At 36.1% G+C, this 18,826-nt stretch overlaps 1 protein-coding gene across 1 annotated transcript in view; it reads right to left on the bottom strand.

The window, feature by feature from the left end:
- Positions 1-216: 216 nt before the first annotated feature.
- The window catches only part of ARHGAP42 (Rho GTPase activating protein 42), a 425,382-nt gene continuing 406,772 nt past the window's right edge, over positions 217-18,826 (bottom strand). Inside the window, exons 23-24 of the mRNA XM_069079700.1 lie at positions 9,064-9,143; positions 217-6,214 (exon numbers count right to left, since the gene is read on the bottom strand). Of these exons, the coding sequence (XP_068935801.1) occupies positions 6,126-6,214; positions 9,064-9,143 (169 nt within the window). The 3' untranslated portion in view covers positions 217-6,125. The remainder of the gene's footprint in view (positions 6,215-9,063; positions 9,144-18,826) is intronic.

Consider the following 18,826-nt stretch of genomic DNA (forward strand, 5'->3'; position numbering starts at 1 on the left):
TACAGGAGAAATTGATACAGTTCTATCATGGTTTTCTATAAAGGATTACAGGGACAGGTCCCATCCATGTCTTTAGAAGTCCTCTGTCTGTTAAGCTCAGATCAGCTTTTCTGAATGCTTCTCAGCTCCCTACCTTGTCCTAATATGGCCCAACCTGCCTCTCCCCAAAGTCTTCTTCCCACAACACAATGCAAAGTATAAAGTACAAAGACCAAATTAAAATGTGCATAATAGTCATTTATTTTTAAAGTATTTTTTAAACTCATGAAATACAGTGTAAAAGTACATCAAAGGTACTGTGACCATTTAGATTAGAGATAATCAGGTTATTTACATGTGTGTAGATATATATATACAAAGTGCAGATAAATACAGAAACACTACAAAATAAACAAAAAATGCATTATGATAATTTACTGGAGTACTTTTTTCCATCATATACCATATTGCAGTTTGTCATGTTAATAAATGTTTGTAGAGAAATTCCTAGGACTGAAATATAGTATTTAAACATCTAGGAGTGATTAAAACTCCAGTACCTCCAAAATAAAAACTATAAATAGGATTCTGAATTGGAAACCCTGTCATCTTCCCTGCCAAACCATGACCTTGCCTTTGCAAAGTTTCACCTCAGAGTTTAAGACCAGTTTTGCAATCTTAAGACACCAGTAGCCAAGGATTACTGCTGACCCCACGTAGAATGTACAGGAAGTGTTATGACAATCTGTGGAAGTTGGTGTGGTGCCTTCAATTACAGAGGAAGCACTGTGGAAGATAGCAAAAGCAGATATGTAACTCTTGATGTGGGGTCACATACAAGGGAGATTCCACTAATTTGGAGGAATGTAAAAGTGATAAGGCCAAATTAAGCACTCTTCATACCTCAAAGGGAGAGCCTTCTATCAGGAACAAAGGCAACCATGATTTGTTATGTAATTGCTCAAAATTAGCCAATGAAGTCAAAAGGAGGCAGGAGATGTCAAACTCAGTGACAATATAGGTGGTTTTTTAATACCTGCAGTGTTTCACACTAAAGAAAGAATAAATTAATTGAAATGAAAACCCTTCTGCAGCAGCTGCTGGGAGGAGAGAAATGACTAGATACTCAAAATGGACAATTGCCTCTGTTGTTTGAAACACCTTGGGTAAAAGCACCTGCAATTTTCTCTGTAGCCTGGGGATATTAGTCATAGAAAACTAACTTCAAAGAGGGCAAGAAAAATTGGTCACTGTTATGCTCTAATTGTGTGTGTGTGTGTGTGTGTGTGTATGTGTGCACGCACGTTTGGAAGAAATCTTCCACAAAATGGCTTTCAAAGATTTGGCTAAGTTGTTCTGATTGTTTCTGCCTTTCATCCTGAGATAATGCCCCTAACATATTAATTTTGGCATAATTTGTTGAGAGAGAGAGAACATCCAACAAACTTGTATAAAAACAGCTATAATGGTGTTTTCTTCAAAAGCTCTTGTGTGTGGAGTCAGGTGTGCAATGGTTAATGTCTACGAAGAATATGATCACAGGTACTAGATACCATTGATTTGGACATTAATGCACATCAATCACTTAATGGGCCTTGGCCTTGCTATGTGTCTTTAACAGAAAAATCTGGATTAAAAAAATGAATATGAATTCATTTGGGGAGACTTGTGATTTGAGGAATCATCCACCCGAAAGTCAGTTCATGATTACCATGGTTAACTTTCAAATATAGATGTGAAATCACAGTAGATGTATACTGTCTACAGACAAGAGTTGGGTGCTATGGCTTCTGTATCTATAAAACATACTTATGTGATTAGATACTTTTGAGGCCCTGTACTACATAAAATCATTCTGAGGTTACATACATAGTCAGAGTTCTATGTCTTTGTGTACCAGATGTGATTCCCAAACACCATGAGCACTACAGAGGGGGAGTGTATCACAGAAGTAAAAGGATGGCTTCTGGACAGGCTTTCAAGGATAATGCTAGTATTTCTCTAAAACTTAAATATTTGAAATTAAATAACAGACTAAAACATAAGAAAAAAATTAGGGTATCTTTATTTCCTCTAGTTTAAGAGGGATTAATGGATGAGTTTTCAGGTGAGTATTTTTCTCCCTAGCTTCTGAAAAGGGGAAAGGACAGGATAAGAAAGGATACAGACTGTCAAGAAATATAATTTGGTTAATGATAACCATTTCTCATCTAGGAATACAGAACAGTAAGACGGGGTATACCCAAGTAACAAAAACTCTTGTAACAAATTTGCAGAGAAAGCAGTCAGCTCTCTTTTGGCTGAAGATACCTCTAGGCCAACATAAGAGAGACTTTGGACATTCTCCTGCCACAAAATATAGTATATTTTGGACTACTTGTTCTACTGCATTATACTTTCAGGGTGTAGCAACATAAGAAAAACAGCTACATGTAGAAGAGATACACAGTTTGCATGGAAGCACTTTTTATGTGACATAAATAACAGTTATCATAACACATGCAATTTCACACTGATTATTAGGCAACCAATAGTTGTTATGGTCAAACCACAAAGCATTTATGAAAACTGAAAGATACAATTCTACCACAGTTGTATACTGTCTCTGCTTATAAGTCAGATGCATTTCAAATTCTATTAAAATTGCTTCCTGGATCACCAATTTTGGCACTACATTATTATTGCTCCAGATCAGTTATTTCATTGGTATAGGATGAAGGTGTCACACACATGGGCCCATAACACTTCCAAGTGCAGCCCAAATGGATTAAAATGTAACTGGGATGTTTTTTTAACAAAATAAAAATACAACAGAACATAGATAATATATTTTTCTAAGTCAATACTCAACCCAAAGGAATTGTTATGTACATATAACCCTGTCTCTTTGAGTTTGACACTGGTGTAGGGAACTCTAATTTTATTAGTATAGGGAACTCTGGGTAAAACTCCCCCAAACACGTATATTGGCAGCTATAACTTATAGTCAGAGAGTTGACTGGGGCATAGAGGTTAAGTGAGTCACTTGTGGTCAGCTGGCCACCATGTGTCAAGAGGCAGGACCTGAAACCAGGTATTCCAGACTTCAAGGTCACTCTCTGCCTGGCTGCCTCCATATTACTATTTCTTGTTCTATAATTTTCAGATTTCCCTGATACTCGGAGTCATGCAATTCATGTAGACTTGCTATTAAGACACTTTAGTCTTATGTACAACATGGCTTTGAAAAATAGGCCCGATTTTGTGAGCAATAAAGATGAAGAAAATACAACTGCTAGGACAAAGCAACAAGGTTGAAAACTAAGGCATAGCACATTATGAACAAGCACATTATGTCTATAAAAGAGTTTGAAAAATGTACAGAGAAAGAACAGCAGTTGACTATGAACCTCCTCCCTTAGCAAGAAAGAAAGCTGGCTGCAACCTTTTGCCTGGTAGTGTAGTGACCCTCATACAAAACTAAGCTCAAAAATGACCCATTAAGCCTACTATACTGCAATTATATTACAGTGAATTTGAATGCGATTACATTTGGTTTGTGTTTAAAATAAAAGGTAGGCTGAGATTTCTTGACTGAGCAGAGGACATGTTTCAGTTCTGAGTCTACTATTAAAAGAAAGATGGGCTTTGAGGGAAAAACTAACTTACTCTAAGAGATTTTCTTGCATTATGGGAAATGTATGTTCAAAAAAGATTTTCACAATCTACTTTTAAGTGAATCAAAAAAGATAACCCAACACTAGGTTTTGGCAAATGAGTAAAGGGTTATAAAATGTGAATATGTCATGTATGACTAAAGTGTATCATAAACATGCAAGAATATCAACAAAGACTAAAATTTTTGATCCAGGTCATGATTCTGCAAGATATTTAGTACACAGGGAGATAATTGTAATTGTTACTGAAACTATTATTCCAGAAAATGATCAAAGAATACTTTAAAAACACTGTTGTTATCAGAAAGGTGCTATAAGGAAAAACTGGATACAGGGTGGAGAAAGCAAGAGTAGGTATCAGTAACAGAGTTAAGAGTCCCTGCATGCTTAATGCGGGGGCTATGAGCAAATGAGCCTATGGGGGTATGGGTGTTCATGTGCCTACTAACTTACAAGGAATATGATGTTATTAATGCTGATGCTAGTGTTATTAAACAAGATTCAGGATTTTCGTGCAAAAAGGATTTTATCATTTTACAAATGAGGTAACAAAGTCCCAAAGGGGTTTAAGAAAACTCAGAACCAAGATTGGATGCTAGGTCTTCTGACTTCTGTCCTGTGACATCTTAGCAATTTATTTGTTTTATAAAACACTGCCAGCACTGATTCTTGAAATATTATAAAACTATTCTGTCTGTAGCATTCATCTTTCACCAAACATACTTGCTTTCTATCCATGAACATTTTGTCTCCTGTTTGTCTCTCTTTCTTTTCAATACTAAACCTTTATTCCATTTTCAATTTTAAAAGCATAAGTACTTTGTGGCATAGCTTTTTTGCAATTGAGTATATTTTATCCTGTGTCCCTTAGGAAAGTCACTTTACAACAGACTGAGATCACCAATTATAATAGAGAGTGAGACCCACACAGTCAACACCTTATTATCTCTGCCTGTGGGAAATATTGATATTGCCAGCAAAATAACATGGCAAATCCACCAAGCTTGGCTGGGGTCGTGGCCTTGTTCCCTGTATCCATGACTCAGCTGGGTGGAAGGATCCTTGTGATAGAGCTCTTCTCAAGGACCAACATATAGTTGTCTGCAAGGACAACTATTTCTGCAAGATGAGAGGCAACTATATGCTTCATAAGGTGCTAGATATCTAATTTATAAACTTTATAAGCCAAGAGTTTCCTTTCTAATTTGTATTCACCGAAAATTCAATATAATCCCCAAGAAAATAAAGCTTATAAACAGAATGCTATAAAAGACAATCAAGTCCCACTTATTACTCTATTCCAAGAGATGGAAAAAAGCTAAGATAACCCAATTTAAACAGTATATAGCTTTAGATTTCTTTTTCAGTTCAGTATAATCTTCCAAATATATAATTTGCCCATCTAAGGAAACCTGTGTCATCTGTAGAAGGAAATCTCAGAAAAAATGCCAATAGTCATAAGGAATTTTGAAATGTTGTAATGTTTATGGCATCTGGGTCTGTGTTGTTCTATTGGGAGTTCATATATAACTGCCTTATATTGTGTATTCATATATAATTGGTGTTTTATTGGCTTTAGAATTGTTTCTGTGAATAGCCCCTATCATACCTCAAGCAGGATATAAATAAAATTTTTATAATTATATTTATACAAAGGGGTAAAAATCTAGAAGTAAAGGAAATATCCATTTAAAAAAATTTATTGAGTGCCTACTATGTGCAATACACTAAGATAAATTCCAAGATAAATAAGACACAGTCCCTGTTCTCAAGGGGCTTTTGGTAGTAAAATACATAAAACTAAGAAGCTGTTGGGAGAGAATAATCACATTCTGGATGGGTTAAAGTTTAATCAGTGTATAACCTAATTTGGCCTCATTTACATAGATAACACACATTATTGCATATGAACATTATCATCTCCTCAAATAACAAATAAACATAAAGCAATGTTGCAAATCTATTTCCTTGAAATGCTAAGGACCAGCAAAAAACTGACCTATAAAGAAAAGCCAACTCAATACCTTTTTTTTTTCAAAGAGAAAAAAATATACAATTTCAATTATATTATGACACGTGATTTCTAGATACTGCAGGGAGCAGTGTGTAGGAGTGAATATATTTGGTCAGGACTCCTGAAAATCTTGTAGTAGTTTCTTGGATTATAATTTGCCTGGACTGCATGACCAACTCAGCATTTCTAGTTCCAATTCTGCCATTGTTGTGTTAAAAAATAGAAGGCGTATGGTTTCTCTTGATCAAAAAGCAAGACGTTTAAATAGAGTGCTAGCTTGAAAAGACAGGCCAATGATTTAAATCCATTTTGTTTCATTGACGGGGGAGCTGTACAAACTGTCTTAAAGAACTTGACAGAAATCAACCATTGAGTGGGCTGATCCCCGTATCTGTGTCAGATAAAATCATAGCACTTATTATTATTTTTATTGTTACCATGGATACCATGAAGATACTGCCATCCACTAACTCTAATTAGAGGAAGACAACATAATTTTCTGGAACTAGTCCTGTTTTGCCTTCATAAGTTGCTTTTAACCATCCAGGTTCCACTGATGGGTAGACTGCAAAGCAAAAGACAAATACAGTACAATTCATAATTGCTCATTATCTAGGAGAAAACATTTAAATCCCTATTGGGTTTTATCTGAGATATTCTCAAACATCATGTCATAGGCTCATCAAAATTGAGAGGAGCTTCAGGGGGCATCAATGAAGAATTACATGGGCTCTCAGCATTGGAAGGCATTTCACAGTCTAACTAGTTGAATCCAAACTTGATCAAGATTCCCGCCTCCCCCCCCCCCCAGGGCCCCCCCCCACACACACACATTTCCAACAGGTGGTTCTAACTTCTGCTTAAAGATCTCTAGTAAAGGGAGACCAACCACATCTAAGGCAGCTCAGTTCCCTTCTGGAAAGTCTTGGTCTTCATTCTAGTAAGCTGGAACCTGCCTCCTGCTGTGACATCTTCAGTGTTTTTAGTTTTGTCCTTTGAGGCCAAGAGCATGACAATCTTTTGAATACTTAAAGAAGGAAATCATATCTGTTTTCCAGGCTAACCATCTTTAGTTCACTGATCCTTGTGCTGCTTAATCTTGATGCCATTTAAACAGTCTGATCACCCTACTCTAGGAGCATGGAACTCAAATAAAATAAAATATTCCAGTCGGGGATTGGGAGGAGGTCTGACCAGGAAAAAGTACAGTGAGATAGTCACTTCTTAAATCCTGGATTGTGACTCTGTTAGGCTAATATTTTATTAGCTTTTTTGTCTACACTATCATTTTGTTAACTTTTTAACATGAGGTATTTTCTGATACCCTCAGTTGCCAAGTGCCTCCCTTAATGCCCCAATTGTCTTATGTTAATTTTATATATTCTTATATATGCATGTAGGTGTATAATATGTATATGTATACATATCACGTGTACACACACACACATACAGATTTCCCTGATAAAATTATAATCTAAAGGGTGGCTAGGTGACACAGTGAATAGAGCACTGGCCCTGGAATCAGGAGGACGTGGGTTCAGATCTGGCCTCAGACACTCAACACACACACACACACACACACACACACACACACACACACACACACACACACAAAACCTAGCCATATGACCTTGGGCAAGTCACTTAACCCCAATTGCCCTCCAAAAAGCAAAAAATAAAAAAAAAAATAAAATTATAACCTACTTGAGGGCAGAGATTGTTTCAGTTTTATCTTTGTATCCCCAATGCCTATCACAGTGCCTAGTATACAGAAAGCACTTAATAAATACTTGTTGCATGATCTTGAACTAGTAGTACTTTAAGTATTTCCATATCTTTTTTAGATGCATTGCTAGCTAGCCATTGTCCATACAGAACTTGTCAAGTTGATTTTCTTAATTTTATCAAAGCCAGTCATTTGCATAGATTATCAGCTTACTTAACTTTATTTTACTTCAAACAAATAAATGGAAAGGCATTTCTTAAGTGCTCACTATGTGCCAGGTACTACCCTAAGTACTGGAGATATAAGAGACCATCCCTGCTGTCCATCAAGGAGCTACTCCTAATTGGAAGGGATAACACAGAGAAAGGAGTACAGCTGTGAGGATCTGTAAAGGTCTGGTAGAACTTAGGGTGTAACATCAGGTCATAGAGTAATGCCCAGGTAGCTGGAGAGTATAACGGCAGGCCAGATGGGAAGATCTGCCAGTCCCCTATCTAGCTGGAAGGACTAAGGATTATACTTGTTCACTCCCTACTCATTCACACAGTATTAATGGCCATATACTCCTTGGCCCTCAGAGGGCCAGAGTAGAGGAGGGGATCAAGGTTCTTTTCCTTGGTAGTAGTGATAGGAGGTCAGTTTCCATCTGGGAAGAAGAGAAAGGAAGGTGCTACTGGAGGGCAAGTTGGGGGGATGACTCCCTGAGACATCTGCTCTATTGGGACCACCAGAGGTAGGCTTTGCATGGCAGAAAAATCAGAGACTGTACAAGGTAGGTATCACCATTTCTCCCGTGCCTGCTAAGATCTCTGGCACTTAGCTATCCCTTTTATTTTTATACAATGTGCTACACTGTCAAGATCATTTTTTAGTCCTGTGACCTAAAATATTAATTATTCCTTTTAATTTTGTGCCATCTGCAATTTTATCCATATGCTACCTGTCCATACAGAAACAGCTGGGCTTGGTGGCAGAAGTGCTGAGTTAAAATCTGTACTCAACTACTTTCTAACTGTGTGACCCAAAGCAAATCATTTAACCTATGCCTGCCTCAGTTTCCTCATCTGTAAAATGTGGAAAATAATAGCAACTGCTTTCCAGGGTTGTTGTGAGGATAAAATAGTAGTAGTATACACACACACATATATATGTATTATATATTTTTATATGTATACATACACACACATATGAGAGATATAAAAAAGGCTATATAAATGCTAGCAATTATTATCTACACCTTTACTGAAGTCATTTATAAGTGTTTAAGGGCAAAGCGCCAATGGTAGGTCTCATGAGCACTGTACTCTGTTATAAACTTCCCTCCAAGTTGAACTTCCAATTCCATCTTCCTAAGGAAGGGGGTGGGCTGTTAAATGATTTGCCCAAGCTCATGTCTCATTAACACAGACATGGAACTAAAATTGGGTCTCCTGACTCCCACTGAAGTATCTTTTTTATTCTGTCACACTGAATCCTTCATCTTAAATACAATCATCAAAACCAACAACCAACAATGATGTATTTGTGTGTGGAGCACTTGGCTAGGTAAGGGGCAGGGCAAGGAGGAAAGGAAAACACTATTGTGGACATGTATTCTATCTCCTAAACCTGCAGTCTGAGAAAAACATGTGAATAGACAAATTCAATGAAAATTTGTTGAAATGAAAGGAATTAAATACATTGCTTACCATTGGAAAATACTGCCCCTTGTGGGAAGGAGAGTTCATGACTGTGCTCAGCTTTACAGGAATACATGGCTTTAGCTTGGCTAAAATACAAGAAGAAAAGTTGTTGCACATCAGAGAACACCAATTAAAGTGCATTTACATATAAATCAATTTCTAAATGTGCTGTTTTGCTAAACTTTACCATTATTATTCCAAATAAATACTTATCTGATATATGCACAGATACACATATGATACCATGCAGCCCAATATGGTGGATAGTGGGCAAATGGTCAGGAAGAACTGTGTTTAATGTGTTTATGCCATTGAGACATACAGCTGAGTAGCTGAGTGCTCCGACAAGTCATTGAGTATCTCAGTGAAACAGGCAACTCCCTAAGAATAAAGTTTACAGACTAGCTGCCATTATTATAAGTGGAGAAAGCATAGATCAGACCAAAATAGGCTTCCTCCCCCCAATAAAGAGACACACAGTCCATATACATGTCTATATATGTGTACATGTATATGTAGGTATACCACAATATATACATATATGACAAATGAAAAACCCTGATAGTTTCTGAGTAATTAATAATCAATTTATTAATTAGACTAGCTGCCAATCAATAATTTGATGGTCAATGGTTTCTCAACCACAAAAGACAAAAAAACAGAGAGGCTGAAAGCTTTGAATAATCCTTGAAAGAGAATAACCTTGACAACTGAAAATCAACCTTTATTGGTAGACATATAATGAGGAGGCAGGATAAAAGTCTTTGGCTCCTCCTGATGAGAACATGGTTTGATCATGAGAGACAGCCACTGCCAGCAGTCTGAACGGGTGAATACATCTCTATCCAGACCACTATGGTTGGTTTTCTCCTTCATGAGCTGGGTCACCATGAACTCTAATGGAGGGGTATAAGGACAAGGTCTCTTCTCCACAGGGTTAAGAACTAGTCTAGACTGGATTCTGTTATATATATATAAACAGAAGCAAGATATCCTAGGGCCAAGATAGAAAAACAGGTTCCCTACCCCTATAGAAAAACATGTTCCTTGAGGGCTAGGCAATCTCACCAATCAGTTACATCCTTCAGAAACCACTTTTTTTTCAGGAGTTGGACCCTAAATGAGGAAAGAATGGAAAAAAGCCTGGATCCTACTTTAATAATTGGTTATTACTATGTTAGGAAAGTAATAATTTCCTCTCACATATACATATACACTCATACATATACACATACATATACACTCACTTCTAGAAAAGAAAATGAGATAAATCAGTAGAGGTCAAGTAGTCTAAGAGTTTTCTTTACATGATATATACAGTTTGTGAATAGAAAGTAGATGATTCTTTATATAAAGTCAGCAGTCAGATGTTCTGACCATAACTCTCCAATGAGGCTCTCTGAACTAACTTTTCATCTGAGGATCACTCAAATTTTTAAAAACACAAACAATTTCCTTTTACTGAATGCCAAGAAAAATTTCATTGAATCTTCACTGCTACAAAGTCACTAAAGATGGTTACAAATGAAAAGTCCATTTTAACCAGTATTCAGTTATTAAAATTATGGAGAAGATACAATTAATATATTTTCATTTCAATTACAAACACAAATTTAAGCATTTCATGAGTTTCTCACAAGTCATTTTCATTAGGATATTTCACACTTTTAACGTATGAGCTAACTGGTTTTAGGACATACAGGGAAGATAAATGTACACATACACATACATACATGTATTTTCCCCCTGATGTCTCAAATATACATAGAAAGAATATTTACCAAGACCTTAAACTTTTCAATGTGAAACCAGGAAGGTAGTAATTTTCTCCTGCTAATATCTTCAGTTACAGGTGTTAACTTAGGTTAGATCTCTGATGATATAATATAGATTTTATAAAAATGAAGCTTTTCTTCTCTAGTGCTAATGTTCTGTCACTGCTTTTGGTCTGTAGAAGAGGATGGGAAAATAATACTATCCTCTATCGTGGGACTTTTAGAAAGATTCTAATTATACTTTGAAAAATACTTTGCGGGGTGGCTAGGAGGAGCTGTGAACAGAGCACCGGCCCTGGAGTCAGAAGGACTTGAGTCCAAATTTGACCTCAGACACTTAACACTTACTAGCCATGTGACCTTGGGCAAGTCACTTAACCCCAACTGCCCTGCCTTCCCCCCTCCAAAAAGAAAGAAAAAAGAAGAAAAATCCTTTGCACATCCTTCTTGATACATAGAAGGCAGTTCCGAAAGTTATCTCTGTCTTTTAAAGATATCTAACCCATAAGGAAGAATTTCTTACAACATAATCTGTACCTCATTTTTTAGTCCTAACTCCAAATGTTATTTAATGAAGGGTAAACTCAAGGGTGTGTTGGAGCTAGCTTGAACTACTGGGAGAGCTAATAGTTAAAATTTTACTGTATTTATTATACCTTGGAAACTGGCAAATGCTACAAGTCTGGACTTGATGTGTTAATTGTCAAGACTTAGAAAAGTGATGGAAAAAATGTCAATGGAGATTGACCTTAAAGATGAATCCTGTGTACATTCTCCACTTCCCTGCTTCTCCCCTGCCCCCACTGTCCACCAACAACTGGACAGTTGTTAAATATTTATTAGCACACCACTAGGTGATAGTTCAGGAAATTTAAGCTTGTGGAATTTGCAAGACTTTCCTTAATTTGAAAAGAATTTCTAAATGCCTGCCACTACAAGTTCCATTTCTTTTGATTTTCCTTATAGCTTTAGCTCTATTACATCACTCAGCTTTAGACCAAGAATGCTGAGAGCAATTGTATGGCCCACAAACTTTTATGGCTATGAAACATTATTTTAATATATAGAATGCACTTCAATGTGCATCTTGTAGAACTCTGCTGTGTACTCTGGGGGTGAGTGGAAAAAAAGAAGCAAAAGAGAGGTTCTACCATTATGGGGCTTATTTACCCACTTATCAGGAAAGATGAAACATGAAGCATAAAGAACATAATGTAAGGTAGCACATAATTCACTATGTGTTGTATGGTCCAAGTTAAAGTTAAAGGAGCTGGTAAATAACTCTTGCTATTTGTAGAAAAAAAAATCACTAACAGCCCCGAGAGATTAGAAGTTCAGTTCTCTTTAAAAAGAACAGAATTGGGAATGAAGGAATAGTGGTAAGGGCTGGACTACAGAACTCTTGAAAAGAAAATGAAAGAGAGAAGTTTAGATCACTGAACATTCAGATAGACTTCAAGATCCAGCAGTATTGAATTTAAACAAAGAAGGCAGGTACTTGCAGGGAAGCATCTCTATCAATGAAATGCTTTAGGAAAATGACTAAAGCTCTGTAAACCTCAGCTTTCTGATTTACAATATACAAATAACAATATTTGAACTACCTGTTCCTGAGGGTTGTGATCAAATGTGACAATACACATAGAGTACTTTGTATACCCCAAAGTACTAGATAAAAGACAGCTACTATAGTTTTGACTACTATGGTTTGCAGCAACGTTCAATGAACAATTGACAACGCGTCAGAAATTAGCTCAGACAAAAAGTTTCAGCTTAATAACAATGTAATATGTGTACAAATTGTGTACAAGACACCATTATCAGTTGCAGACAGGCATAAATATTAAAAAATTACATACTCTTTGCCCTCAAGGGGCTTACAAAATATTAGGGGGTAATGCAGAATGCAAACAAATAAAAATGATGCAAAGTAAACCTTAAATGATTAAGGAAAGATGCAAGACAAAGTATTATAATAAATCTGAGAAGTGAGTATTCACTTTCAACAGGTGGAATAAAGGAAGATTTCAAATGAGAGACAATACCTGATCTGGTTCTTGAAGACAAGGATTTTAAAAAGTCCAAGCAATGGCTAGTACTTTTGTGAATGCATGGATATAGGAAAGTGAAGGATAAGATCCAGGAAATAGCTAGTAATGCAATTTGGTGGAACTAAGATTATGCCTAGGTGAATAATGAGAAATGAGGCTGGAATTGTGCCCTGGAAGCAAGTCTTAAACATTAGGGCTAAGCAGTTTGCATTTAATTCTGCATGCAACATAGAGTTGATTTCTGAGCAGGGAATAACAAGGCTGAGACAAGTACATTAGGAAAATCATTTTGGAAGCTGTGCAAAGGCTAGAGTAGAGTTTGGAGGTGAGAAGTGTAGTTAGGAGACATTATAATAGGTGAGAAAGGATAAGGGCGTGAAGAGGGTGGTAATGATGCTACCAGAAGGGAAGAGACATTTGCAAGAGATACTGTGAAAGTACAGTCAACAATACTTGGCCATAGCTTGTAGTGAGAGGTGGGATAGGGAGAAGAATGAAAGATAACAGTGAGATTAACCTAAGGGGATAGTGGTAATGCCATCAGAAACAAAGAAGTAGAGAGGAGAAATTGGTTCTAGGGAAGGAATATAATTCCTATTTTAATTATATATGCTATATTATAGTTATAAATGCAATTGTATGATATAGCATATGATTGATATATTAATTAATTTACAAATTAATATGGATATATTTTATATATTTACTGCCGTTATATATTTATATATTAGCAAATTGAGTTTGAGGCTTTGATGGGACGCCTGCATAGATGTGTCTGGAAGGAAGGAGAGATGGATGACAGGAACTCAAGAAAGAGATTAAGGTTAGATCCACAGGTATGGCAACATTTTCATAGAAGTAATAATTGAAGCCACTGAATTTGAATGTAAACTGAGAAAAGGTGGCCATGAACGATGCCTTTACTATAGGAACGATCCTATACTAAGGAGGCAAGATGATATGGAACCAATTTAAGAGACCAAGAAAGAAAGTCACATAAATAGGAGTAGCAATAGAAAACTGTGTCATGGAAGCTAAGGAATGATCATGGATTTGGAGATAAAAGGGAAGGTTATCTAGTTCAATAATCTCATTTTACAGATGAAGAAAAGGAGGCCCAGAGAGGTTAAATGATTTGTCCAACATCACAGAGATAGTGAGTGACAGAGACAACATTTGAATCTGGGTCATTTGAATCTTGAATTCATTTCCCCCATTCTTCTCTCTACATACACTATGGCTGTGTATGATGAGATGCAAGAAAATCAAGAATACTGGGACAAGGACTTTGCAATATGAACTCCTTAGGGGAAAAATATCTCTGCAGAGTGATGAAGGCTAATAGGTGAGAGGATAGAAAGGAATTAGAGGAAGAATACAGAATACGGTAGCTGGAGGGTATGGAAAAATAAAAAACAGGCCTTTTTTTTTTCCTTAAAGGAAAAAGAAAATCTGAGTAAAGTTAAAGGGATAAATGTAAAGTCTTATGCTTGATTAAAAAAAAATCTACTGTACAAGCAGATGAGAAGTGGCTAGACAGTAGTTCATCTTCAAAAGATTCATTGTATCACTTCCCCTAACACTACTTAAAGAGCCTTCCCTTATAATAATGAATTTTTATAAACTTCTGCAAAACTAACTTAGAAAATAAAGCCTGACATTTATGTTAAGTAATCTCAATACTCATGCTCCCTTACCTCTGCAAAGATGGCAGGGGGAAGGTTCCTTCTTGTGTCCTTTTTTTGGGGGATATCATAGTTTTAATAGATGATAACTGTACTGAACAATTTAGGAAATGGTCTCTGTGAACGTTTAATCCTTTTATCCACTTCCATTGCTCAATATCAAAAGGTTAATAGCTAAGTGAAGGGTTGCCTCACTCTAATGGCACATATGTTTTAAGTTTTTATTCTTTCTTCTAATTTGGTTATGATTTTGACCTTTGTCCCAAGAAGCTAATGTAAGAAGACAATATGTAGCCTATTTTATAATGACTCCCATGTTGGGAACTAGTCATTTTCTGTGTTGTATATAAACATATATGATGCATCTAACTAGTCTATAAACCTTTGACTAATCTCAGTTATTATTCTTGAATCTTATTTTCCAACACACTTAGGAGGGAGGGAATGGGAAAACTGGAAAGCAGTCTGGCAGAATTAGATTTAGATCAATACTTCACACCATATACAAAGATAAGCTGCAAATGAACAGATAATTACATCATAAAGGTCATAGCATAAAGAAATTAGAGGAGAAATGAAGAAACTGCCTTTTGGAACTATAGGAGAGGAAGGGGAAGAGTTCATGACTCTTGAATAGAAAGGATCACAGATGACATAAAATTAAAAACATTTTTGCACAAAACAAAACCAGTATTGTTAACTGGGGAAAAAAATCCTTGCAGCAAGTCACTCTAATTTTGTCTCGTTTCAATTTATAAAAATAAGATCTATTCTCCAATTAATTAATGGTCAATACCATTTAAGGAAAAAATTGCTTACTTTGCAAGAGGGCAAAGGTTAAGATATTGCTCCTGCCACACTCACTAACGTTATTTACTGATGTCATGAAGACTTCTTGCAAACAGTCCAAATGAAAGAGAAATTATTTTTATAATGGTGAGGGGTTCTCCAAATGTTCCTATATTCAAATAATATTGTGTAGATGGCCTGAAGCCCTAGTACATTCTAGGACACTCTCAATAATATAATCTTAGCAATTCACAAAGATGAAGAATTTGTATTTCCCAGATTATGTCATGAAGGTAGATTAATAATCTACTGAGCTGTCCTTCAATACATATTTTAAAGTGGCATTGTAGATGGACAAGAAGCTGGGCCCTCATTTGAATAAAGAATTTAGCTTTTAAAAATTTGACTGGGGGTCCAAAAACTAAGACCTTAAAGAATCTGAGTATAAGATGATTGTTTTTATCTAATGGAACACTGGGAGAAGATTAAAAAAAAATTCCCCACATAGCCCACCATAGTTGAGTCAAGTGAGAAATTGTACTCAGTAAGCCCTCAATAAATACTAGTTAATCCCCTAATTAAATGAATAAATCTAAGTGTTCCTTAATAAAGTTTTTTTAAAGGAAAAATTGTTCTCTATGAACTGTGAGTATTATATATCTGGAAGGATTTGGATATACAGAGTCACTGCTATAAAAATAACAAATTTTGATCACTCCAGTTTACCTTCTAAGCTAACCAGATGTTCTTGGTTGTAATGGGTTTCTTTATGGGGTAGTCAGCTCCTTGTTACTAAAGTTCTTCATGTACCAGTGGGATAACAAATTTTCCGTGGTTATTAAATGTGATACACATTAAAAACCCTGAATTTCAGACTTGGAAGGGACTTCTTAAGGCATCTAATTTCATTCATTCCTATGTATCAATACCCACTAAACATATGAAACAAGCAATCATCCAACTTGAAGAGCTCCAATGAATAGGAACCCATCTCCCAAAGCAGCCCTTTGCAAATTTGGAGATCTCTAATTGTTAGAGGTGACATCAAAGTTAAATTTTTCTCTCTGAAAACTCCCCTTACTACTCTGTTCTTCATAATTCTGCCCCATAGGGCCAAAAATTAGGTCTAATCCCCCTCTCTTTCAAATTCCTGAAGATGATTAAGAAAATTGGATGGTAAAAGTAAAGTACAGCACATGTAGGGTCCAAGTATCGTACTGTTATGCACAAAATATTTAATAAATGGATTATAGGAATGTATTCAACAGTTAGGTTAGAAGGGAGATTTATAGGACAGGAACAGAACAGGATGAAAAGCCATGACTGGTCTGACAGGCAGGAAGTATACACATCAATGTATACTAGGGTCACTGAAGTACCAAGTATGTAATTAGGAGATAAAAGCAAATTTAAAGCAAATCATAGAAACTAAAGGTTAGAAGGGGTCTCAGAGGTCGTCCAGTCCTACCATCACATTTTCCAAAATAGAAAATGATGCCCAGAGAGGCTAAGTGGTATGTCTAACATTTATAGCAGCAGAACAAAAACCTAGAATTTAGGTGTTCTTTAACTCAGTCCAGTGTGTTCTTTCTCTCACATCATAGCTGTTTGTTTAAAGGCACATTTATCATAATAGTATCCATTATATTATAATCATATGATTGACTGTATAGAGAGGATATTTTCTTAAAGCTTTTGTCTCATTTCTATGATTATCCTATATTCCATTTGCAGACACCTGATTTCCAGTTAGTGCAACCTAATAAAATATCGCCATCTGGTGGCGCATCTAAATTGAAGGCCAAGATTCCCCCCCAAACTGTTAAGAACTTCAAATGGAGTCATCACAGATATTTCATATTTAAAAGTGAATCTGGATCCTCATACCCAGGTCTTAGAATCAAGCTCTTCCACAATTTTATCTGTACTGTTTGCCTTGTTCCACAGAGCAAGTCAAATGCAGAGGATGAGGAAAGATATGTGTAAAACTTTTATATGGGTTGACAAAACAATTTTACACAACTGATTACACAGAAAAAATTTATGGTCATGGCCAAGAGAAGATTAAGGGATACAATATTATCAGGTAGATGGAAATGGATTATGTTGTATAATAAATATAAGACAATAACACAATACTTATATTTGTGTCACTTATTTGGCAATCTCAAATATCTGGAACACAGATTTGTTTACTTTGATCACAGGAGAATACCTCAAGCTCTGACCTATACCTTATTCATTCTTATTTAGTTACTACTATAATTCAACTTGGTTTCTGAGGTCTTAACCCACATATTAGAAGCAGCAAATTAAGAGGAAGAACAGGGTCATAATGGGCTTCAGTGGTTATGAAAAGAAAAAAAATGATGAACAGCTTAAGAGTAAAGGAAAAGACAAAAAAATTATAAAACGTAGAGACAAGAACATTAAAAGATTAGTAGTTTAAGTCAATGAGTACAAGGAAAAATAGCAAAACCCCAGGAGGTTATCCCTTTAATAATGGCACATTAGAGAATAACTGATAACCAGGAATTAACAAGAAAGTTAAAATATTTTATATCATGTTTAAGTGTGTAATAATCTTTAGAAAAATCTTTTCACAAAAAGGGTGAAATGTTACATACATACATATATACACACATACAAACATACACACACACGAAACTTAAAAGAGAAAATGTTCTAGTTATCTGGAAAATTCACTTTATATGGAATATCTCATTTCCCACTGATCCTGGACAGATGATCTCTACTTCTATCATGCTACTGTTGTCATTGTTTTTCAGTGGTGTCCAACTTTTCCTGACCCCAACAGACCAAGTACGTGGGGTCATTCTAATCTCCACTATCTCTCAAAGTCTGTCAAAGTTCATGTTCATTGTTTCCATGACATTGTCCATTTTTTTTTTTTTTGCCTTTTGGAGGGCAATTGGGGTCAAGTAAGTTGCGCAAGGTTACACAGCTAGTTTTTTTGTGTGGGTGTTAAGTGTTTGAGGCCGGAAGCGAACTCGGGTCCTCCTGACTCTGGGGCCAGCTCTTTACTCACTGTGCCACCTAGCTGCCCCATGACACTGTCCATCTTTTCCTAACATCAGGGTCTTTTGGAATTAGTCCCATCTTCTTTCCCATTATGTAGTCAAAGTATTTAAGCGTCAGCTTTAGCATCTGAGCTTCCAGTGAACAGCTTGAATTAATTTCTGTAAGTATTGACTTATTTGACCTCCTTACAGTCCAAGGGACTTTCAAAAAGTCTTCTTCAGCATCACATTTTGAGAGTGTCAATTCTGCGATGCTCAACTTTCCTTACAATTCAACTCTCACAGCCATACACTGCTACTGGAAAAACCATAGCGTGGACCTTTGTTGGCAGGGTGATGATTCCTTTTTACTATGCTGTCCAGATTTGCCATGACTTTCCTTCCAAGGAGCAAGCATTTTTTTTAATTTCATGGATGCAATCACTATC

Source organism: Petaurus breviceps, unplaced genomic scaffold (genome assembly GCF_028583685.1).
Source record: "Petaurus breviceps papuanus isolate PSGF00001 unplaced genomic scaffold, PetGlider_PUasm1.0 91133, whole genome shotgun sequence".
NCBI classification, from domain to species: domain Eukaryota; kingdom Metazoa; phylum Chordata; class Mammalia; order Diprotodontia; family Petauridae; genus Petaurus; species Petaurus breviceps.